The following is a 24912-nucleotide window of genomic DNA, read 5'->3' as shown; positions in this document are numbered from 1 at the left end:
TTTGTATGACAGAGCAGCAATGTGTGTGTGCTTTGTTCATGTTGTTGTTGTTATGTGCCTGCTGGGTAAAGGGAGTTATGGTGAAGGGGGTTCCAATGGTTGGAATCTGTTCCTCCTGGTTCCTTTTCCACCAGGCAAGACTTGGGCTGCCTTACCGATCAGCCCTCCAGGCTAGTGGTGTTTCTCTTGAACGCCAGGTTGGTGCATACTATTACCACACTGTCCTGCAGTAAATATAGAAGTTGTAGTGCAGATTTTCAAAACTGTCAGCCCTTGATGTAAGAGCCTCCCTCATAGAAATCAACACCTCCTGTCTCCTAGCAAAGGGACAAGGCATTCAATCACTAGACAGCAATTCTGCACACTGAAATATGTGTTCTTTGTATGGCTGAATAATAAATGAAGGTTAATTTAAATTTGAAAGCACATTAGAAAATGGAACGGCATCAGGCGGTGCCAGAGAAGGATGCTCAGAGCGATGGTAGTGAAGAGTAAACACATGGAAGCCTTTGAGTGCAAAAGAAAAGAAAAAAATAGGGTCCCCTCCCGAAAAACAGCAACCGTGGCTGTTTGTTTTAATCGCCGCTTTATAAAACAGCTTGCCATCTTATTGTCAGGTTTTCCCACATTCCGATGTCACAAAAAGAATAATAGGGAATGGGGTCTGGAAATGGCAATAAAATTTGTCACTCGACAAAACTTTTATTTGCTCTTTTATAGCAACCACACTGCTGCCTGATTATCCTATAAAAACAAAGTATACAGTTTTACTGTTCTGTGTCACTATGTCTTTAGCAGCAAAACAGAACACACATCATTTCAGGAGTGCCTTAAATTAAATTGGCATGATGACAAGCCCAAAGAGTGTCTGTTGCAGGCATTATGGATAACCCGGCGAATTCAAGGTGTCATCCTTTACAGGCTATTGATTAAAGCTAGCCAATATCCATCTCTTCAAGAATGGAATAATCTGCTGTCATTTCTGAAATGATGGGGATCTTGCAGAGAAGGTTAATCAGATTCCAAAGAAATCATATGTGGTCTCTGATGAATTGCAAGTCACTTTGAGATCAGTCATTGACCCCTAACAACACAGACTGTTGGAATGCCTCACCAAAGACTCCTGATTAAGCTGAGCATTCATGGAATAAGAGTCAAGGTCCTCTTGTGGATCAGAAGCTGTCACAGGAATTAGAGAGTAGGAACAAATGGACAGTTCACCCAGTGGAGACAGGTAGGAAGTGGAGTCCTCTGAGGGATCAGAATTGGGACCCACCGGGCCTCTGTCTTTCCAGGCTTCAATATCAGTTTATTGGCCTTCCTCCACTACACCCAGACAGTGTTCCCTATCATACTGAGCCTCTTCTGGCTTAGATGTTATGGAGGAGAAGAGCTGTATGTCATCAGCATAAAAAATATTTTTAATTAAGGCTACCCACTCTCTCCTAATCACCAAAGTACAAAACCTAACCATTCTAACAGCACATACTTCATATTGCACTATAAGAAGGAAGGGCCATTTTTTGTAAAGAAAAAAAAAGGATTAAAATCTTAGCAAACAGAACCCGCATTTATGACACCATTATCTCCACCTCCCACTCCCCACCCCACCATACACATTTTAAAGCCACTGATCCAAATAAAAGCTGCCAAAACTTGTGGTCAGCCATATATATTACCTTAGTAAGTTTCCTTTGGCCACGAGTACATGAGTGTCCTGTCCATTTTCACTGGCACTAGATTCAGCCTTCTGTGTTCTTTTGTCTGCTCTGCTTGTTTGAAGCATCTGGTAAACATAAACCTCTCCACCCGACCATTCATGCTTAAATCCAAAATTACCTTCTTATTCATTCTGGTCCTGGTTGCACCACATGGTGTAGAAACCCATTTCCCCCTCATGTGCTGAAATGGCTTTGGCCTACAAGGTATCATTCCTTTCCAACTCATAGCAAATACAGGCTTAAGTGCTGTATTTGCCACCAGAAGGTCTGCCCATTCTCTGCCTGGATGTTGCTCAACCCAGCAATTGCTCAAAGTCAGAGTTAGATTAATTATTATACAAAATATGGTGTAGAAGGACAGGAAAACTAGGATCTCTGGGTTATATCAATATAATGGCTTCACTGCGAGAAGAGAAGTCAAAGTCATAGTAGAATGCTGTGCTCCTTGAAATTTCCATAGGAATAATGGGGGAAATGTCCTGCATGAATAGTTTTTCCATTTCATTTTCTGGATTAAAAAATAGTGATTTTTGGAACTGGGAGGTGGAAACATTTCCTGAAAATCTCTTCCATTGGAAGAGAATTTAGCTTTCCCCACCCCAACCCAGTTTGTTGTCATTGCTTCTCCTGTCAGCTACTGCTTCTGTGCAATTTTCATTTTTATTAGTGACTACTTCTTTGCCAACACCCCTGGATCCTAGGCACTTCCGTCTTGTCCTTTTTCTTTCAGTTCCATAGGCAAGCCACCTTTCCATCACCGTCACCTGCCTGGCAATTAACCTGGGTTTGCTGTTTCCCCCTCAAACCATCTGGTTGCCTACAATGCTTTAGAACCCTTCATAGCAATTCTGCCAGCTTCCATTATCAAAATGTTTGAAGGCAGCGCAAAACTCTTTTATAAGGAAAAAGTAATAGAACTGCAAAAAGATAGCAAAAAGAAGCAAGTGTAAACCCCCTGGCCATTAAAATGCACACACTCACACACACACACGGACAAAACTGTCAAGTGTTAAGAGAACAGCATTAAGCATTGGTTAAATGAATACATTTTGCTCAAATCTCATTTCTTCCTTCTCACCCTTAGTACTCCATTTACCATCACTTTCTCATGTCTGGCCATATTGTATCCTTCCTTGAACTTCTTTAACGCCTATGCAACATCCTTTCAGTACACCTCAAATACTAATTCTGCGGTTAAGTGTTGAGGGCAGGGAGAAATAGTCCTTTCAGATAAAATGAGAAATTGAGTTATTTTCTGAAAGCAAGCTGGCTAACAAACTGTCATTAGAAACCTGAAGCATTTGAGTTTCAGCCTAAAGATTCCTCCAAAGAAATGTTCCAGAATACGGTACTTTGTGTGTAGTTCTGCCTGTGACTGATGGGAGTTGGTAGTCAAAAACATACGAATGGCATCAAGCCAGTGAAGCCTGCTTTATATAGAAGAAGCTTTATCCCTGGAAAGAGTACACACTGCCATTTCACAATGGGAACCATTTTGGGAAGCATGTGCAGGCTTAAAATACTTTCCACATTCCCATCCTGCCACTGATGGTCATGTGAACAGGCCTCCAAATGTGGTGCTTTTATGTCCCATTGACTTCAGCCAGAGACTTAAGTGTGTCCTCCACAACTGCTAAACAGCTGAAAACGTGGTCACTCTTCCACATATGTGGTTGAGGCTTGTGGCAGAGACTGGCATATCCCTTTGGCCTCATGGACAGTAGTGAGACTCCACATTCAAATGTGCCACAAGTAGAATATGAAAACAGCTGCTCTTGGTTTCCTTGGCTGCACCCTTTCACCTTACTCCCTCAGCAGTCAATCTTTCAAACAGTTCACCGTAGGGCGAGGCAGGATTTCTTCAAGATATGGGGAACAACAGTAGGAGAGGGCAATTATTATTAATCTTATTTGTTTTTTATTGAACTTGTTAGTCACTTGTTACAGTGTATTTCCCAGTGAATTTCAACATACTGCCCTCAACCGTTGCTTGCAGGCTTCCCTTGTCATATGGCTGGCAACTGTGGGAAGAGGATGCTGAACTAGAAAGGCCTTTATGGTCTGACCCAGAGGGTTCTTTGTATGATCCAGTGGGAGCCGGAAAGCATTTCCTTCTTTTAATCCGCCAGCCTTACAAACTTCTGCTGCAGCTCCTTCTATTTTGAGTGTCATGGACTGGCTGGACACAAAGGAGGGGTGGCAGAAACCAGCGGGAAACTCCCAAGGGAAGAAGGCTCAGAGCCCGGGGATTGGCGGTGGAACGATGATGAGTGGTCAGAGGGAGGAGCAGGAGCAGACTGGGAGGAGGAGATGTCGGAAGCTGAAGAGGTAACAGGGTTTAGTGAGCAGGGAGAGTATGTGAAGCTGAGAAGCAGAAGTGGAAGCAGGAGAAGAGGGAGGCCAAGAGGCAGAGATGAATCAGGCTGGTGAAGAAGCCAGGGTGTCTTCCTCTTCCGCTCTGACAAGCTCCTCTCCCTGCTGATCCCCCAGGACCAAGAGAGGCATGAAGCGGGAGGAGCAAAGGCAGGCATGCCATCCGAGTCTCAGATTGTTTGGGAAGACCCAGGGGAGGAGGAGAGTTAGGCAGCTGTGGGAAGGCCTTCAGTCTCCACACCTGCCTCTCAGGTGTAAGACCTACTGAGAAGAGTTGCTGTGCTCATTAGGCCTGGCACTCCTGAGCAGATCTTGTTTCTTCTAATAAAGAGTTAACTTCACTTACTCTGTGTGATTTACTGCTGGCTCACTCCTGACATTGAGGGGCTGAGAGAAGCTGAAAGAGTCAGCTAATAGTCAAAGTTGAAATGGGACCATTGGAGGCTATGATGCTCAGATATCTCTCCCTAAAATCAGTAGGATTACCCCCAACGTGCTTATGCCCCAAATATTTCTGACTGCAGTCGAGTTTCAACACATCCCTTTCATGTTGATGTTCTTTTCAAGCATCATCCTTGTATATTTAAATTGACAGGCATTGCCCCCCCCCCACCTGTGGATTCTGCATAGTTGGAAACAAACCAGAAAAGCAACCTGGATTGTAACTGGAACTCTCATTCACTACTTGCCTTAAAACTATCTACAATAACATCATGGTGGATATTTTGGACTTTCTGAAATTGCCCAATTGCTTCTTGCACTCTCTCTGTTATTTTTGCCTGTTTCACTCTGTAGCTGTTTTTATTACATTTGGAGCCGGAGTTGAAAAAGGCACCTGCCTTTGGAGTGCCAGGCTGTGATTTATTTTCTGTTGCTTGGTTTCAGGCCCCAGCAGATAAGTGTCCCACTGTGTCATGTACTCCAGATTAACATGACACAACACAGCTCTGCATGATCTACAACAAGCAAATAAGACAATGCAGAGCTGCTTATTCTAAACAATGCCTCCTAATGGACACACAATCAATATAAAACCAGGGTGGTTTTTTGTTTTCAAATTGGATGATTTGTTACTCACAGACTTATGCAGCTGGGTGGCTTGTAATTCTAAAAAAGAAAATCATTGCAGCTTTGTGACAACTGCAGTGTTCGTGCTGCTAGCAAATGTCACCCATTCCAACTCTTTTTGCTTTGGAAAGGAAGAGCTTGAGTAAAATAAACATAACAAGCATATCCGAGTAACCTGCACCTAACTCATTCTATCCTACTAGCTGCTGAGTTCTTTTTCAAGGGAGGAATAGGCCCTTTGGAATGTGCTTCTCTTATAAACAAGAGTCAGGTGTCCTGCTGTATAACTGCTGAAGTTTGAATACACCTGTTAATCAGCCAGAATGGAGAACTGCAAAGTAGAACAAAGTGCTGGATGAAGATTTTGGAGGATGGGACATTTAGGCAAGCTGAATGGGTTTATCTTCTCTTTACCCGTGCACATTAGCTTTCCTTGCCCTCTGTCTACCCAGCCATCCAGAGGGGGAAGTGCAAAGCAAATTCTGGTCATGGCTTGTGTGGCAGAAGACCACAGATGACTAAGTAGTGACAGCAAGGGGCAGGAAGGTAGCCGGGTGGTTACAGGGATGCCCAGTCATCCCTGGAGTGGATGCCTCAGCAGGTGTCCCACAGGGCTTAATCCTGACACCAGCCCTGTCAGAACACAGATACAAGAGGATTAAATGGCACAAATTAGGTACTTTACATCTCTTCTTGAGGCTTTGTCCAAAGGTAGAAATGAGTGAAGCATTGGTAAGAGAAGGAAATGGCTTTGGCACATAAAATTATCTCCTCTCAGATATTGCTCACCTTGGAGTGAGGTTTGCTGGGGGGGGGGGGGGGCGGCGAGAAGACGAAGGTACCAGGAACAGAGTCTGATTATTCAGGAGCTGCTAGAGCCAATTATAAGGGCCAGCATTTTGCCAGTGTTAATTATCAACTCTGGCTTGCATGTGTGCTTATTTATTGCAGCAGAGAAATTGCACTCTTGCTTAGTAAGTGAAATGTATGTCTATTGTCTCCTTGGAAGATTTGAGATTCCAAGAGAGAGTTAAAATGTAGCTAAGATGCCTTGTTGCTGCTTTTGTTGTCATGCAATGCAAAAATCCTCTGCTCCGTAAACAGCACTGTTGTTTTCTTTTTTGGATAAGAACTAGAGCTGCAATACAGAAATTGCTGACAGGGGCAGAACCAAAACTCTTCTGATCTTCCAGTGACACCTACAGTAAAGAGAGCTATAGTCTCTTTTGAAGAGCTGGAACCTTACAGATCAGTTTGGTTCTGGGACACATAACGAAGGGAGCTTTTTAGGAATCTTACAGTTTAGGATACTTGGAGTGTTAACTCTGCTTACCTGGCAGGAAGCCCCATTGAATCCAATAGTACTTACTTCTGAGTAGACATGGCAAAAATTGCATCCTGGTAGGACTACTGAGTACAACAGTATACAATGCAATACTTAGAAGTATTTTCATAAGCTTTTAAATGTTCCTACAAAGCTGCACATGGCTCCGATGCTGCAAAGTTTTAAGTGAGTGTTAAAAACTCCCCTTTTGGATTGCTTTTAATAATTAAGTCCTGTCTAGGGACTGCTCCTGATGTCCTGAGTCTTGATGCTGCTGTCCTATGTATTGTTTATATTTGTTTTAACTGTCGTGTATAGCTTTAATTTTTTTTAAAATGGACTGTTATGTGGCTGCTATTGGTGTGCTTAGTTTTATGGCTGTTAACATATTTAATTTTGTCAGCCACCTTGTGTGGGGTATGCCACTAAAGGCAGCATATAAACACTTTTATAAATAATAAATTAAATAAAATTTCCTGGAAGACATAAATGCACCCAAAAAAATTCAATTCAGTAATTAAGGATTCTGATTCCCCTCCTCCAGCTTAATTATATATCATAAATGCAAGGAATTCCACTGTATTTTACCCCCCCCCCACACACAAATTGTTGACTTACGGATCATTTAGGTTATTTTGTGCTTTTATGGAATGCAACAGCTTGTCTAACCAAGCCTATCATTGTTTACATCATAATTTATTTGGGGTGAAAGATAAGTAAATCAACAGTCCTTTATTTTGCCAGGAGTTAACTCTGGTTCAGTTTACCTCTTGAAACCTTGCTTCTCAATAAATCAGGGATGGAGATGAGCTAAACAGTTGTTTTCCCAAGGTAAGCAATTGTGTAAACAGGCAGAATATCTAATCATCACCATGAGCAGGTGGGATCCAATTTTGCCAGCTGCAAAGCCTGTTTAGTTTACAATTTGATAGATTATAGCTACAGCCGGCTGTGTGACCCCTCTTGCCAGGATTGCTTTAGAAGGAAGAGGAATAGAGGAACCATTCCTTCTTTGGTTATATCCTTGGTTTAAAGCAGTTTAAGGCAGCTGGGAGATAAGAAGAGGGCTTTCATAGAAGGCCTTTGTAAAAGAGGGAATTAAGATTAGTTATTTTAATTTATGCATTCAAATACATTTGAATGGGGAGCTTGCCATACACTAGTCCACGTAAAGATATTAAAACAGAACAGTGCAGTCAGAAGTGTTTTCTGATGTACTCAGCATTTATTTATTTGTAAACGAATTTATATGCCACCTTTCATTTTGAGGAGATATTTACACTGCAAGTTTATTTCTGAAGATTATTTCACAGATCTTCTGAAGCAACAGAGAATGTCTAAGGGCTTATCCACACTCACCTTTCCTCTGCTCTTTCCAGGCATGGACTGTACTTTAAAGCTCAGGTCCGAGACCCCTTTTTGCTCCAGAGCTTTCCCTATGAAAATCTGCTCTCAAAGCTCAATCAGAGCAAATGGCAATCCTTAGAAATCCCTAACTGAGGTTTGCTTAGTGTGCACACTAAAGAGTGACTTTTTTCCAGGAAAGCTCAAGGCAAAAAATATTTGATATTAGCAGCTGATTTTAAAAAATGGAAGAAAGCCAGAATGATGCTGGGTTCCATAAAAGGAGATGCCATAATTAAATAGCTCATTCTTACTAATACTTTTGACAAATGCAGATGTCTTATGTGTGATTGGCATTTGGCTTCATAACACCCAGGCACACTTGGCTACCCTTATTTGACTTCTCTATTGCGCTTTTCATTTGCTGCTACAGTAAGGTCGTTAAACATATCTTTCACTTTTTCAAGTCCTTGAAAACAGATTGGTAAGCTTTCTCCTTGGGGGTGATTTGTAAATTGCTTTGCAGAAGGCTTAAGCTCATGATGAATACGACTAGAAAAAGTTTCATCAGAGTTGCACTCTGGTGTCATTTTTCATCAGGTTGTTTCAGCCACTCACAGAAATGTAATATGTCAAACTTTATCTCTGCCTGGCTTTTACAAAACATTAATGAATTAAAAAAAATTTATGGCTTTGTAGACATCATGCATTTGTTGAGTTCAGCTGGATGAGGTGTTCAAAACTCATCTCAAAGAAGTAAAAACAGAAAAACCTTCCAGTTGCAAAATATAGAGGTTGCTGCCAATGAAGTTGGAATACTTCATTCATAGAATTGTAGAATTGGAAGGGACCCCGAGAATCCAGATGTAAAGTTGCTATGTATATTTCAAGTTAGAGGCTGATACTAGTAAAAATGAAGTTTCTTACAAAATAAAATTTCAAAAAGATTGTGGCTACATATTACCAAAATTCAGGAAATCAACAGTCCAGAACAAACCAAGGAATGGATGGTTGCATTTAATGAGTACGTATGAGTAATTTTTGTACTATGTAAGTAGCCCTTGTAAAGATGAAGGGTTGCAGCCAATTGTGTTTTTCTGTTCATATAATAGTCATTAATCTAGTGGAGGCTCTCTAATGGATGTAGAATGGAGGTGAGTTTTCCTCACCTCGGCTTCCTCCTGCAGCTCACACAGATTTTCTGGATGGAGCTGTGACGAGGGCTACAGGAGAGGGGGAATTGTAAAAATCTCCTCCCCCTTACTTCAATTACTTCAATGGAAGGGATCAGAAACCCTTCCATTTGTATGACAGTACAGTCATAGTGTTTTTATTGTCATCTATCTCATTTATAGTATTTGACATTTTGGAGAAGACCAAGTATATCGGCCATTTAGGGACACAACATGTGTTGAGATCACATGTTAAGGTAGCCAATTTGGCTCTCAAAATTGTGATTAAAGGATAATGATAATGTGGATGGACTCAGTCTGTAATGTAATGTACATAGCAAGGTTTCCCCTTTGATGAGTATTTGTAGCATGTCGATGTTGCAGTTTTGTTGGTATTGATTAAGAAAAGAGTTGAAAGGGGTAGGGAAAGGAGAGAATTTCTGTAATGACAAAGGAATTATACCTAGAATCCATGTACTGAGTGGTGAATTCTGGACCTCTTCTCTACTAGATGTCTAACCGAAGCCATTTCTGTTTCCTAAAATCATTAGAGAAACTTATTCCTCTGTTCATATTTGTTAACCGGGTCTCATTAAATCACGTCAAGTGGATAAATGCTTCTTCCTTGTGCTGAAAAAGAAACTGAGGAGCATTGCAATTAACTTACTTGCCTAAAGCAATGCAGCAAATCATTGAGAGGTTGCTGTGAGTCGCCTGGAATTCATCAGAAAACCTGCCCTTAAAGTTCCCTCTGCTTGAATGAGACCCATATAGATGAGAGCTGGTTGCTTCCCGAATCTCATCTTTCCTTGGTGTACTTTTCCTTTGTAAATACAGTGAAACTCATCCAATTGTCTGTAATCGGTTTTTAAGTCCTCGGTAGAACTTTCAATTGCCTCATCCAAGGTTTTAAAAGTCCTAATTTTATCTGAAACCCTGCATGGTATTTTGTTACAAAGGGCTGTCAGGGAAACAAATGTTCAGAAATGGCATGATTCTAACAATCTAAGGAGAACCCTACTGAGAACTTCTTATATACACCAGAGGCCAATCTAGCTCAGCATTCTGTTTTCACAGCGGCTCTGTGGGAGAGCATGCAGAAGGTTCCAAGGTCAATCCCCAGCATCTCCTGGTATGGCTGGGAGAGACCTCTCTCTGAAATGCTGGCGAGCCACTGTCCATCAGTGTAGACACTACCAACAAACCACAGGTCTGCCTTGGTATAAGATAGCATGCTATATTGCTTGCTGATATTCAGTGGCATATTACTTCTGATACTGGAGGTAATATGTAGCCATCTCTATTGCAGACTTCAATCAAACCTGAGTACAACAGAACTAAGAGATCAAGTAAATATGTAGTAGGGTGGCCCAAGGACTCTTGATATGTTGCATCAAATACTTCCTTTCTTTCCATAGGTGAGAACAATATGTTAGAAGAAACTTGGGCGTACTGGTGAAATAGCAGCTCTGTGTCATGTACCCACTTTAGAAAGGTGTGGTACAAGTCACTTTGAGTCCTTCTGTCATTATATGGTGTATTTCTTCCCAGTCTGCATCACTGCCTGTTGATGGGCAGATGGAGAGATGCTCAGCCTAATGACATGACCAGGCCATGTAGTCCATTCCACTATACACTGTGCAGGGAGATTTTGGCATGAAGCTTCCATTTGGAAAAATAGGTCCCATTTTTCCTCTTTGGAAACATGATATAAGTTTTTTAGACCATATAGTTCCACCCTTATACTTGCATTATTCATGTTTATAACATATCACTGGCTGCCTGGGTTGTGTGTCTATTGGCTAGATGCAAATAGTATCTATTAATAATGACCACTCCCCGCATAAAACAGGGGGCGACCTTTGCGTGGACGCGCGCAGCCCCTGGATCTGGAGCGGCTCCATTCAGTATAGGCTTGGCTTTGCCTTCCCTCAGGTGGGATACGTGGAGGTCTCCGCCTACCCCAATCAGTTGTCCAATCCCACCTGGGGGGAAGCGTTGCCAAGGAGACCAGGCCAGGTGGGGGAGGGATTACCTGCCCACACAATAGCGGGAGGATCTTAACTGGGAATCCTCACTTGGCTCCAGAGCTTCTCCCACCCTACCCACCCTCAGTTAATGCCTTATTTTGCAGATTAACTTTTCTTCACAGATTTTGCAGGTTAACTTTTCTTACCGGTATGCGGGCGCTGCTACGTTAAGGTCGCTGTCAATGGGCTGGAAAGGAATTTCTCTGCATTGGCAGGTTTCGCCTTTCCCGTAGCAAAACGTCACAACTTTGGCGGTATCAGGCCTTGGGCGGAATCCTTTTGTCCATCTTCCTCTTGTAGCAGCGATACCAGGGTTCCCCGTTAAAGGGGTTTCTGAAGGGAGGCTTTGACCGTACGCCGAAAGGTCGTCATTGCTCTCCCCTGCGGCGGCGGCGTAACGGGGGCGGCTATCTCTGCTTGAACATATGTTCTCCAGAGCCGGCCCATCCCCCACACAAACACTGGATAACCCTGATGCTCCCTAGGTCTGGGGACTGGGGAGGGAGAACGCCCAATGCCTGAGCCAAGGTCTACCCACATTTGAAATTTAATAAAGTTGTGGCCAATTTAATCCCATAGCATGTTGTCTTGAGTTGTTATTCCACATGACGGGGGGGGGGGCCTCTCGGGACCTGGGGACTCCGCCTGTCCACGCAAAATCATTTCCTCGGGTTCTTACTGGAGAAACCATGGCAGTGTATTCTGTTTAGACTCAACACTAGACATTCCTTACAATAATTCACTATATGAGCAGAATATTCAGTTTTTGCAACATGGTACCATATGCTTCTGGGTTGTAAAGGTTTAATATAATATTTAAACATGTAGCAAAGTGTGTGAGAGCAGTTTCAAAAAGATAGGGCCCATACTTTATCATCATGCAGATTAAGGTTGCACAAATCTGCCATTTAAAAAACTTGTATTGCTTTGTCACCAGCAACACACTGTAAATTCTATAAACACTGAAAATACACGTTTATTGCTTATATTTTATTCTTATCTTGTTTAATTTAGTTTAACCACAATTGTACTTCAACACACCACACAACACAGAGGTCTTGCTACCAAAACACAATGCATTCTCCGGAAATAATTTGATGGGCAAGTGAAAATGGAGAGATGCTATTGGGTGACAGGGGAAAGGCAGAACTGCTCAACACCTACTTAGCTTCAGGGGAGGGTGACCAAGATGATCAAGGGTCTGGAAACCAAGCCTTAGGAGGAAGGTTGAGAGAGTTGGGTATGTTTGGCCTGGATAAGAGAAGACTGAGAGGAGACACAATAGCCATCTTCAAATATCTAAACAGCTGTAACATGGAAGATGGAGCAAGCTTGTTTTCTCCTGCTCCAGAGGATAGGACCCGAACCAATGGATTCCTGTTACAAGAAAGGAGATTCTGACTCAACATCAGGAAGAACTTTCTGACAGTATGAGCTGCTTGACAGTGGAATGGACTCTCTTTTAATGTATTTTACATTGTATTTACATTGTATTTTAATATTCTGTTGGAAGCTACCCAGAATGGCTGGGGAAAACCAGCCAGATGGGTGGAGTATATTATTTATTATTATTATTATTATTATTATTATTATTATTATTATTATTATTATTATTAGAGGTTGCTTGGATGGCCATCTGTCATGGATGCTATAGTTGAGATACCTGCATTGCAGGGGTTGGACTATGTGACCATTGGTCCATGCTTAGCTTTCCACTGAAAACAAGGGGATATAAAAGTGCTTAATCTGGCTAGATATACCTTTACTCTGTACGGTTCTGAAGCATGTTTTTTATTTGTATATGGCTATGAGCATAACTGCCTTGCTGGATTTTCCTAGTTATTGATTTTATAAGTTGACATGTTTGGTTTTGTTTCTAACCCCCCCCCCAAAAAAACTAGAAATATACTAAAATCAGAATAATCACCTGTATTTGAACTAGAGATTTTAAGAAAGAACACAGTAAGCTGCATCCAACTAAGCTATAGTCAGAATAGACACATTGAAATTAATGGACCTAAGTTAGCCATATTTATGAACTTCAATAAAGACTAATGTTGCATACAACTCAATTTTGTCAATCCATCATTATTTTAATTTGGGGTACACTTAAACCCATACAGCAATAAATACACTCAAGCTGTAGCTTTCAACAGTAATGACAACTTGTCTCTGCACTGACCAAACTACTAGCTCAGTTTACTCTCTACTTGTCAGTGTGGAACAGTACAGTGACCTGATACTGCTATACCAGTGTGAGTAGATAAATAGGTACCACTGTGGCCAGAAGGTAAATGGTGTTTCCGTGTACTCTGCACTCATCACGGTGTCCTGTTGCACCAGAAGTAGTTTAGGCTGGCTACATGACCCAGAAAGCCGTCTGCTGACAAACACTGGCTCCCTCAGCCTGAAGCAAGATGAGCGCTGCATCTCATAGTTGACTTTGACGGGACTCAACTGTCCAGGGGTCATTTACCTTTTACTACTGGTCATACTGTTGGTATAAACCTCATTGAACCTGCTTTAGTTAAGGACCACTTAAGAGCTGTAATCTCTCTCTGTGTGTTGCTGTTACTGTTGTTTTTAAATCAGGTGAGTTACTTTCTTTGGTGTCCTTTATTACCTGCAGATCCAACACGATTTATGGTGGCACCTAACAGCATGGATGTCACTGCTGGCGAAAGTATTCTTCTGCCTTGCCAGGTATCTCATGATCACCCGCTAGATATTCTATTTACTTGGTCATTTAATGGACACCTGATAGACTTTGAAAAAGATGGGGATCACTTTGAAAGAGTTGGAGGGGTAAGTATCACTATTAGTAATCTACCAAGGCAATTCTGTATGAGTGCTGAGAATTTCAGCAATGAGCAAGATATGTTTATGGGCAGACCTACAACTCTAGCTGTGTTTATATCTTTAGAGCACATTTCCTCCCCTCAAAGGATTCTGGGCACTGCATTTTACCCCTCACAGATTTACAGTTCTGAGCAACCCTTAACAAACTACATTCCCCAGAATTCCTTGAGTGTGGGAAATGTGCTTTGAACATGTTTTAAAGGTATAGTATGCATGCAGCCTCTGCCAGCTTCCAACACTGGGTGTGTACACACCTACATACTCATACTGTAATAGTATGCAACATAATAACTCCAGCAATGAAATGCTTCATTTATGTACTGTCTACAGTGCCAGTACAGTTCACTCTCCCTTGAACTGACAGTGTAATCGGAACAGAAGTACTTTGCTGCCGATGTGAACCAGTACAGTGGTATCTTGGGTTAAGTCTTTAATTCGTTCCAGAGGTCTGTTCTTAACCTGAAACTGTTCTTAACCTGAAGCACCACTTTAGCTAATGGGGCCTCCTGCTGCTGCCGCGCTGCCGGAGCATGATTTCTGTTCTCATCCTGAAGCAAAGTTCTTAACCCAAGGTACTATTTCTGGTTTAGCAGAGTCTGTAACCTGAAGCGTATGTAACCTGAAGCGTATGTAACCCAAGGTACCACTGTACTGTTTAAGAATATCAGTGTGAATGTGTGCACTGAATAGATATACCTGTTGTGAAAACAAACCCATGTTTAACTGACCACTCCTAATGAGGGACATGGGAAGAGTTGGACACTGAATCCTCTGCTGGACCCGAAACCCTGCCAGCTTCTGCCACCAGTGAGATAGGAGGAATGCCTTATCGCCATTTTTCTTTTGCTCCATCAGTTCCAAGTTAGTGTAGCTCAGGGGCCAACAGGTTAGACCAGGGTTTTCCAAACTTGGGTCTCCAGCTGTTTTTGGACTACAACTCCCATCATCCGTAGCTATCAGTGTCCAGGGATGATAGGAATTTTAGTCCAAAAACAGCTGGAGAACCAATTTGGAAAACCCTGGGTTAGACCCTCATGGGATCCATGGAGCTTAGCATCATGCAGATGCCAAGTTCGTGATGCACTGCTTTGAAATGGCCTGTTTGAGGGCCTTTCTCCTGGCAGCTGGAGGACTGCAAGCAGTAGCTTGCTACCATTTTAGGTGAAGCTGGGGGCATCTGCTGCAGGACCAGTAGTCCTCTGCACTACTAAAGCTGGCAGAGAGGATATGAAATACAACCTACCTGCTCCTGCACCCCCGCCCCATGACATCAAGGCACGGTTGGGGGCAGGATTGCAGCCTAATTCTTTCCAATTGTCTTGCTAGCGTGGTAATCTTTATCTCCTCAGTTGCATTGTCCAAAGAGTAATTTCTCAGAATTCTCTGCTTTTCAGAAGCTAAAGATCATTAGCAAATCATGACAAATGTTCATCTTTGCACTGACATAGAAACAAATGTGAAGTTAGGTCTTAAGCATTTGGCAGTAGTTTGCATTATTTGTCACCATCCTTATTTGCATTATTTGTCACCACCCTTCACAGCTTAAAAAAAGAAATTGGATGACATTCAACTAAGCTCTACACGGAAGTGGACCCACTGAAATTAATGAACACGAATCTGTTATGTCAATTAATTTCGACAGATCTACTCTGAGTAATACTTATTTGCATACCACCCATTACTGCTAGGCAGATGGTGTCTGAGAGGCAGATTGCCACCTTTTCTATATAATGGAGATCAGCTTATATTTAGTATATGTGTTACCAAAATCCAAAATGGCAGAGACAGCAAGCTGTTCTTTGAAACTGAAATAAGAATGGGTGGGTTTTATACTACATAGAATGCAAGGCTCCTGTATGGGAATGTACATCTCTGATGGCATCATATGAGGCTGCACATGACTTTGTCTTTACCCTTCTCACCAGAGCCCAGAAACTTACCTACAGCCTTGCAATAAATGCTACCCACATAATCAGGCTCTATTTTATCCCTTCTGCTGCTGCAATTGTCTAGTGTATGCAGACTTTCAGCCATGCTTTGGGTTCCAGAGATGATCCAAGCAGCTGCTACAGCATCTTCTAAACCATCCTCATAATCACCCCCTTATCCCTGGCTGTTAAGGGAATCAGGCTTCAGAAATATTTTGGAAACTTGGACCAGAATCCAAAGAGCTATAGAACTGGTACTGTTCATGATCACAAGGAGCCCTTAGACTTACCAAACAGCAGCCCCCTCCCTGCTCTCCTCATGTATGGCAAACTGCTTTATAATCAAAGGGAACTTCAAACACAGCTTGTGATACGACATAGGAGACAGCTGTTGAAATGGGAGAACACTCTGTTTCCACTGGGCTAGTGCAAGCCCCTTTCATGAGCAGCTCTTTGGATCCTAGCCACTGTCTAATATCCATCCTTATGCAATGCTGTTTGAGTTTCTCCTAGTTTTAGCAGTACATGCAAGAGCGACACCAAGCCTCTGGCTTGTATGCTTCCCCCCATGCCTCTTCTCTGGCATAAGCGTGAGATGAGAAGCCCCCACTTCCTGTTTAAAACTAATCAGAATTCTTCATTATGTCTGAATTCAGGGAAACTGTGGTTCCTGAGGGGAAAAAGCTGTGATCAAACCTTGGTTTGTGACCGCTGTTTGTTCTCAAAATGCCCCCCTTTTTAACATTATTTTTTTTAGTAAAAAATCCTAGTCTTATACATGGAAAAATACGGTAGTTCATTTTAAAGCCATTTGAACAGTAGTCCCTGTTGCTGGTACTTATAAAGCATTTTTGTTTTCAAAATGCTTTACCTTCTGCCTTTATTTTTTTTTTACCTCATGTAAAATGGTCATCAGCTATTTTAAGGTAAGCTGAGGCCAAGTGCTAGTAATTTGCCCAACGCAAATTAAGCCAGTGCTACCTGGAACCAGCTATCCCAGATCCAAGGTAAACTCTGAGCCATACTGGTTTTCATTCCACAAACAGAAGAGGAAATTGCAGTTGCAAACATTAGCTGCCATCCCTTGACTTTCAAGACAGGTGCTGAAATGCGGAAAGCTGTGGAAGATAAAATAAATCATTTAAAAGTTCTGCCCTGCAGGGGGCATAGCAGCGGCGATAACAGCTGTGGCTTGCAATTACACGTAATTGTATCCCCAAACCCCAAAATATGTACTATATTAATATCTCTCAATTAAAAGGCTGCAACTGCAATCTTACGCTTAGATTTCTAACTTGTTAAGCACTGTGCCTGATGGACAGAGAAAATGTGTTTGGGTGGGTGTGTTTTTCGAGTCACACAATCACGCAGAACCGTAATTAGTTACCTGCAATTGCTAATCATACATGAGCATTTGGCATTTGGAAAAACAAATTATCCTTCTTTCATGCTAGGTAATGCACATGTCCTCAGAGAGCACTGTCCTCATGACCTTTTAATACAAAAGCCAGGCAATCGAAATGCTGGCTGCGGCACAAAGACTGTGGAAGCTGTTAACAAAGGCGTCCCAATTTGGGCTGGTGCTCACTTGTTAAATGGATGTAGGAGGAATGCAGACATCTGAATAGCAATGAAGGCTATAAACTGGATGTCTGGAGTATGGCAGAGCACAGCCCACCGTTCCCCCCCCCCCAATCCGTCAAATCACATTTGCGGCAACAATTTGACTGACCCGAAGCTCCTGTGTCCCTTATAGGCAACCATACTTTCAGCTCTTATCTTCAAGGAAAGCTCACATATATTAAATAGGTTATGGGTTGCATTATGAGCGTTTTCATCAGCTGATGTAAAATAAATCCATTAGCCACAGTTGTCCTTCATGTGATAATGATGTTTAGAGCTCATTAAAAAGTAATTGTAACCACTTTCCCTTACTTTATCAGCAGGATTCAGCTGGCGATTTGATGATCAGAAGCATCCAGCTGAATCACGCTGGAAAATACGTCTGCATGGTGCAAACAAGTGTGGACAAGCTATCAGCTGCTGCAGACCTGATTGTAAGAGGTATTTGAATTTTGTTGCCGTTGTTGTAGTAAAACTACTGTTCCCACCAACCGCTGCTATGGATAATAACATAAAGCACAGCTTGAGAGAGTTTACTGCGCTCGATAACTAGCAGCCTATGAAGTACTACTGATTATTTGGTACAAAATATGGAGGGGGGGGTCTTCTATCGAACTTTAAATGGTAACAACATGCGCTAATTATTTATTTAGTTCTGTTTGAAATGTTGATGGCGGTGTTAATATGCTGAATGTGGATGTGCGCAGAGGCAGTTTTTTATGTGAGAATGTACTTTGCTGAAAACCCTGAGGGCTTGTGGATGTACTGATTCCCTGTACCCCTTGGTGTGAACACAGTTTCACCTCATGGCATTTCATGAGGGAATGGCATTTCATCTAGGGTCAGGCACTGGCAATTTGCTTGCAAATTTTGCCCTTTTACAAATTTGCATAGGCACATCCTGCCTTCCTGTGGCACTTCAGTGGGTCACTTAGTTGGGCAGGATGGGGTTAAAAATTACATATGTTCTTTCACTTCCCCCTAGTTTTAACCATTGCTCAGCAATGCACATGTGCAATAATGTGCAAGTGATGGTTTGCAGAAAAGAAACATGAACCCAAACCAATGGGTTTTTTTGTGCTGTGCAATGGCCACTTCAGCTAAATTTGCTTGGCAAATATACAGCTGCTGTACATTGCAAATGGTGGTGGCTTACACAGAAAATGAAAAACCAGTCCCCTTGACGTCATGCATTGGTCATTTCGGCTCATTAGCTATCAAAGGAGTGTTGCACCTGGATCATTCAAGTAGCCAAGATCAGTTACTGATCCAGTTACAGGTGATTATAACAGAGATAGATTTGGAGTCTGAAATTTGAAAGCTAAACTGGCAGCAATTTTATCATTGTCCAGTGTTGGAATGGGGCCAGAAAATAAATTCCATTCTCAATTTTTTTGGAAATGTTACAACAATTTTGACTTGGGACAGTGAGACAGCTGCTCTCCAAAATGAAATCGGATTTCAAGATACAGAGTGCCCCAGTACATTTCCTGCTATTGCTGGTTTTCACGTTGGCGGCTGTTATGGGGTGAACATTTGATATGAGATTTACTAATTTTAGTTAGAATTTATTCCTATGCTGCCTTTCAGAAAACAAGAAAGGCTTACAGAATTGTGACTTTGGGCATAACACACAGGAGAGACTTAAGATAGTTTAATGATAATTATGTCTTCTCACCGAACCCTGGGAAATGTAGTGCTGTGGAAAAGACTAAATATACTTAATACGGAATCCTTTTTACTCATTAAATTAAAAATCCCAGGATTCTTTTGAGGGAGCTATGGCAACTGTAGTGGTATAATATATTTTTTCCGTAGTTTGGACATCCATGTGGTGTAGTGGTTAAGAGCGGTAGTCTCGTAATCTGGGGAACCGGGTTCACGTCTCCGCTCCTCCACATGCAGCTGCTGGGTGACCTTGGGCCAGTCACACTTCTTTGAAGTCTCTCAGCCCCACTCACCTCAGAGTGTTTGTTGTGGGGGAGGAAGGGAAAGGAGAATGTTAGCCGCTTTGAGACTCCTTAAAGGGAGTGAAAGGCGGGATATCAAATCCAAACTCCTCTTCTTCTTCTTATTGGAAATGGGTTTTTCCCCCCTCCCCCAGACAGCCTGCGCTGTGACAGTATTTATTCAAGCATTTTTCTGCAGCCTTTTATAGTGGAAACCTTCAAGGCAGATAAGGATATCATGATAAAAACAATCAAACAGGAGCATAAGTGCAGCAGCTGCAGCTGGAACCTATTGGTGGCCCAGATCCTCACCAAACTCATCCCACAAGGCCAGCCTTGATAGTTGGGCAGGGCCATTCACCTGTCTGCTGCTTTATGTCACAGTAATGCTCAGTGTACGCATTACACTGAGTGGGACGCAGGTGGCACTGTGGGTTAAACCACAGAGCCTAGGACTTGCCGATCAGAAGGTCAGCGGTTCGAATCCCTGCAACGGGGTGAGCTCCTGTTGCTCGCTCCCTGCTCCTGCCAACCTAGCAGTTCGAAAGCACGTCAAAGTGCAAGTAGATAAATAGGTACCACTCCAGCGGGAAGGTAAACGCCGTTTCCTTGCAGTGCTCTTGTTTGCCAGAAGCAGCTTAGTCATACTGGCCACATGACCGGAAGCTGTACGCTGGCTCCCTTGGCCAGTAAAGCAAGATGAGCGCCGCAACCCCAGAGTCGGTCACGACTGGACCTAATGGTCAGGGGTCCCTTTACCTTTACCTTAATGCTCAGTGTAAGCCATTTTCCTTTGCCCATACAAATTTAAATCAAACAATGAGGACAACAGCACAGTGCTGTCAATCAGCCAACTGGAAGAGCTGGCAAAGCATTCTGCCTTTGCAACACTGATAGCCATTGGTAGTTCTTTCAAAGGCTCAGTGAACCCCCATTTTGGTAGAGCCATGTCTTTTCCTACTCCACACCAGGCATCAGGTGTAGGGCGGGTGGGTGCACCTTGGCTGATATAAACTCACAGGACCACTTAGGCCAGGGGTCAGCAGACTTTTTCAGCAGGGGGCCGGTACACTGTCCCTCAGACCTTGTGGGGGGGCCGGACTATATTTTGAAGGGGAAAAAACGATGCAAGAGCACCACGAGCCCTGGTGGCTGCTTACCTGTGTCTTGTGAGTGGCAGGGGCTGGCGGTGGCGGAGGGACAATGAGCAGCGAGTGAAAGGGCTTTGGAGAGGGGCTGCTTAAAATGGCGGCTGTTCGAGCTCTGCTGGTGCTGGCACCAACAAAGCCCAGCCCCCTTCCTCCCCTAGGCAAGGCAGGGAGAAGCCAGGAGGAGGGAGGGAGGAGCCGCCGCCGTGTGAGGGAGAGGGAAAGAACACGTGTGCTGGTGATCCACGTGACAATTCCTGGACTGTCCGCAGGCCAGATCCAGAAGGCAATCAGGCCTGATCTGGCCTGCGGGCCTTAATTTGCCTACCCATGACTTAGGCTTACAAGCAAGAGCTTCCCCACCCTGACCTACTGTATAAAGCAAGAGACAGAATGCTAAGAGAAGAGGAGGGAAAATCCAGAGGGGATTTCATTCAGCACAGACCAAGTTACTATCTGAAAAGTCACACACTCCCTGCTGCAGGGCAAACAGAGTGAAATAGCTAAGCAGGATTGTTTGGTGTTCCACAGCTCAGGCACCACAACCAAGAAAGCCAACTGGAAAGCTGTGTCTCTCTTTTCCCCCCACCCCCACCCCCATTACAGCATACTCTAGATTGCAAGGAATCAGATAAAGGAGCCTCTGCACAGGCAAGCTCATATGGCACGAGAGAGTCCTGAAAACAGTTTGGGACCAGGGAGTGATTTGGGACACCCCTGACTGAAGCACATTCACATTAGGTTTTGTTGGAATAGCAGGTTGTCTGAGGATCCCTCTCATATCGAAGGACTTGTTTTATAATACATTATGATGGCCATCGGGACGCAGGTGACACTGTGGGTTAAACCACAGAGCCTAGGGCTTGCTGATCAGGTCGGGGGTTCGAATCCCCGCAACGGGGTGAGCTCCCGTTGCTCGGTCCCTGCTCCTGCCAACCTAGCAGTTCGAAAGCACGTCAAAGTGCAAGTAGATAAATAGGTACCACTCCGGTGGGAAGAAAAACTGTGTTTCCGTGCACTGTTCTCGTTCGCCAGAAGCAGCTTAGTCATGCTGGCCACATGACCCGGAAGCTGTACGCCGGCTCCCTCGGCCAATAAAGCGAGATGAGCGCTGCAACCCCAGAGTTGGCCATGACTGGACCTAATGGTCAGGGGTCCCTTTACCTTTACCTTATGATGGCCATATTGAGCCATTTAAGCAAGGAAAGTTCCCTCAGTTTATTCTCAGCTCACTACCTTATATAGATTTAAGTTGCCGATATCATCCTTAATTATCTCATGCTTTTGATCAAGTATGTAGTGCTTCTGAATATGAACGCTGTGGTCCGTACATAAACCTCTTGAAATTCAGAGAAGAAGCCATCTTCCTCTTGCCAGGAGAGAGAATAGGAAACGTGATCATTGTCCATTTAAGAAGACAGCAGTGGTTTATCAGCTGTTCCCTCATGGGAGCAAGATATATTGTTGCTGCACTAAATGCACACTCCATTTAATGAGGACGAGGCCCAATGAGCAGTTTAAATACCAATACATTAGGCTGCTAAATATTTAAAATCCGTAATACTTGAAGTTCTTAACCGAAAGTATATGCATCATTTTGTAGGGAATAATCTTAAATTTTGCTAGGAGTCTGTTAAGAGGAGAATATATTGCAAGGAGCCTGCAAATTCAGCTAATGACTTTATTCCTGCATTTTGAATTTCCTTCCCCCTCACACCCCTCCTTCTTCCAAAAGGAATTTTCTTTGCACATTGCACCATCTGCTGGAGAGGAGAAAAGAGCAGTAAATCAAGCTTTTACATCACCTGCTGATAACAGCTAGTGATGGAAAGGCACATGGCTTGCCTAGTCAATTACTCTATCTTAGAACTTGACTTGAACAGGGGGGAAAACTAGTTATAGCTGTGGTTCTGTTTCTTCTACACTTAAAATTATTACTGTCACTACATCGTTGAATTTGACTGAAATACATGACAGTTGACAAAAACTAAGAGATCTGTGATACTTTTAATCACTCTCCACTTCGGCTTAGCATAAGTTTTCTGAATTTCTTGGGTTGTTGCCAATAGAAACTCACCTCCGAATAAATCAGCTAGGTTTTAAGGTAGCACAAGGGTCTATGACCTTCTGCTTCATCTCTCTAACAACCTGTCTTTGGGATTCTGGTGATAGGATTATATCCCATTTTTTAAAAAAAATAACTAGTAAACATTTTACGTAGGTCAAAGCAGAATATTTTAGCAGGTATCTCTAAACCTGGGGGAAGAGGTTTTGCTTGGTCAAGCAGGTGGGGCTTCTCTCACCATGAAGCCGTGTGGGAGAGCACATCTATGGACACTCCTCTTGGGAGGCCAGAAAACACTTTCAGGACAGAACATGGCAAAACTGTTAGGATCAAAGTTGCATTCCCAAATATAGGAGAATTTGGAAGTATCAGACTCACTCTGTATGGCTCCTTGAGAAGGAGAGTTACGACTTTTATCCCTTAAAACTAGTATAGTCGTACCTTGGTTCTCGAACGGAATCCGTTCCGGAAGTCCATTCAACTTCCGAAACCGTTCAGAAACCAAGGCATGGCTTCTGATTGACTGCAGGAACTTCCTGCACTTAATCAGAAGCTGCGTTACACGTTCGGCTTCCAAAAAAAGTTTGCAAACCGAAACACTCACAGGTTTGCAGTGTTGGGGAGCCAAAATGTTCAAGTCACAAGGTGTTCGAAAACCAAGGTACAACTGTACTGAACCCAAATGGTGAGATATACTGCAAACGTGTTTACCACCTATGAAATGCAACCACCAGAGGAAGTTTACAGAGCCCTTTGTAGCAGAGTGCAAAACTCTTTGAAAGGAAGGGCATAAGAATCATAGAACTGTAGAGTCAGAAGGGATCCCAAGGGTCTTCTCGTTCAACCCCCTGCAATGCCAGCATGGTGCAGTGGTTAAGAGCGGTGGACTCGTAATCTGGTGAACAGGGTTCGCGTCTCCGCTCCTCCACATGCAGCTGCTGGGTGACCTTGGGCTAGTCAAATTTCTCTGAAGTCTCTCAGCCTCACTCACCTCACAGAGTGTTGTGGGGGAGGAGGGGAAAGGAGATTGTGAGCCGCTTTGAGACTCCTTAAGGGGAGTGAAAGGTGGGATATCAAATCCAAACTCCTCCTCCTCCTCCTCTTCTTCTTCTGGAATCTCAACAAAAGCATCCATGATATGTCATATTGGACTAAGCCTCCTTGCAAAGTTTTTGTATTTCTTTTTAGAGGGAGTTGCTATTATTTAACATCATCCACATATATTGTGTAGTAATATTTGCAGAAGACTACCTGATCTCAGACGGACCCAACCACAGGATAGATGTATCCTGATTACTAAGGGGAAAGGAAGGACAAGCTGCAGAGACTCTAAAAACTAGAAAATAAGACAAGAACAGGAAAAGTGCACTAAAGGGGAGATGAAAACGGCACCTCTTTAGGACCCCAGAGTGTGTCTAGTGTGTAAACAACTCACTTACCAATCACAGCTATGTCCAGAAACAATGACAGGTGGAAGCAGCCAAGGTGGCTCATTTCATAGAAATTACTTGCAAGGGTGCATGTACATTTTGCTTCCTAACTTTCTTTTCTATGTGGAATAGAAAAAATGAAAGCTCAGAGTTTGGGACGGGGCATGTCCAGGGACACCAATGGAAGCCTACGTGGGCACTCGGCTGATGAACTCTACTGCAGACATTCCATTTTAACAATTCAAGAATCTTCACTGCCCCATACACTAAATATGAGCCACTGTCTTGCTTTGAAAGTTTTAAAGCAGGATCAGTTAGAAAGCCACAAATGACATAATTTTAATGTGGCCTCCAAGGTTCTTGGTTCTGTCTTCAGGCAGGTGTTTTACACCCCATTTCTAACCTTTAATAAAGGTAAGGGGACCCCTGACCATTAGGTCCAGTTGTGACTGACTCTGGGGTTGCGGCACTCATCTCGCTTTATTGGGAGACAGCTTCCGGGTCATGTGGCTAGCATGACTAAGCCGCTTCTGGTGAACCAGAGCAGCGCACAGAAACACCGTTTACCTTCCCGCCGGAGTGGTACCTATTTATCTACGTGCACTGGCGTGCACTGGCAGGAGCAGGGACCGAGCAACGGGAGCTCCCCCAGTCGTGGGGATTCAAACCGCCGACCTTCTGATCGGCAAGTCCTAGACTCTGTGGTTTAACCCACAGCGCCACCCGTGTCCCATCCTTTAATAGTTGGGTTTAAAAATAGCAAAGTCAAAACACTGCAATCCTATACGTGTTTATTTGGGCTTGCTCCTAGGTGTGTGAAGACTGCATCCTCACAGTGCAATTCTCCACATGTGTACTCACAAATAAATGTGGCTGTG

The 24912-nt window shown here is 43.2% G+C and overlaps 1 protein-coding gene across 15 annotated transcripts in view; it reads left to right on the top strand.

The window, feature by feature from the left end:
• Positions 1-24912, top strand: part of LOC310701096 (contactin-4) — a 497831-nt gene that overhangs the window by 455094 nt on the left and 17825 nt on the right. For 14 of the 15 annotated variants that reach the window (XM_083491346.1, XM_083491357.1, XM_083491358.1 and 11 more), the window contains 2 exons: positions 13662-13837; positions 17763-17883. In XM_083491346.1, the coding sequence (XP_083347472.1) occupies positions 13662-13837; positions 17763-17883 (297 nt within the window). The remainder of the gene's footprint in view (positions 1-13661; positions 13838-17762; positions 17884-24912) is intronic. The other variant, XM_083491355.1, reaches the window with a different exon arrangement.

This window comes from Podarcis liolepis (assembly GCF_965112155.1).
Source record: "Podarcis liolepis genome assembly, chromosome: 2".
Classification (NCBI taxonomy): Eukaryota; Metazoa; Chordata; class Lepidosauria; order Squamata; family Lacertidae; genus Podarcis; species Podarcis liolepis.
The sequence above is the reverse complement of the archived record's forward strand: the minus strand, read 5'-3'. Positions and strand labels throughout refer to the sequence as shown.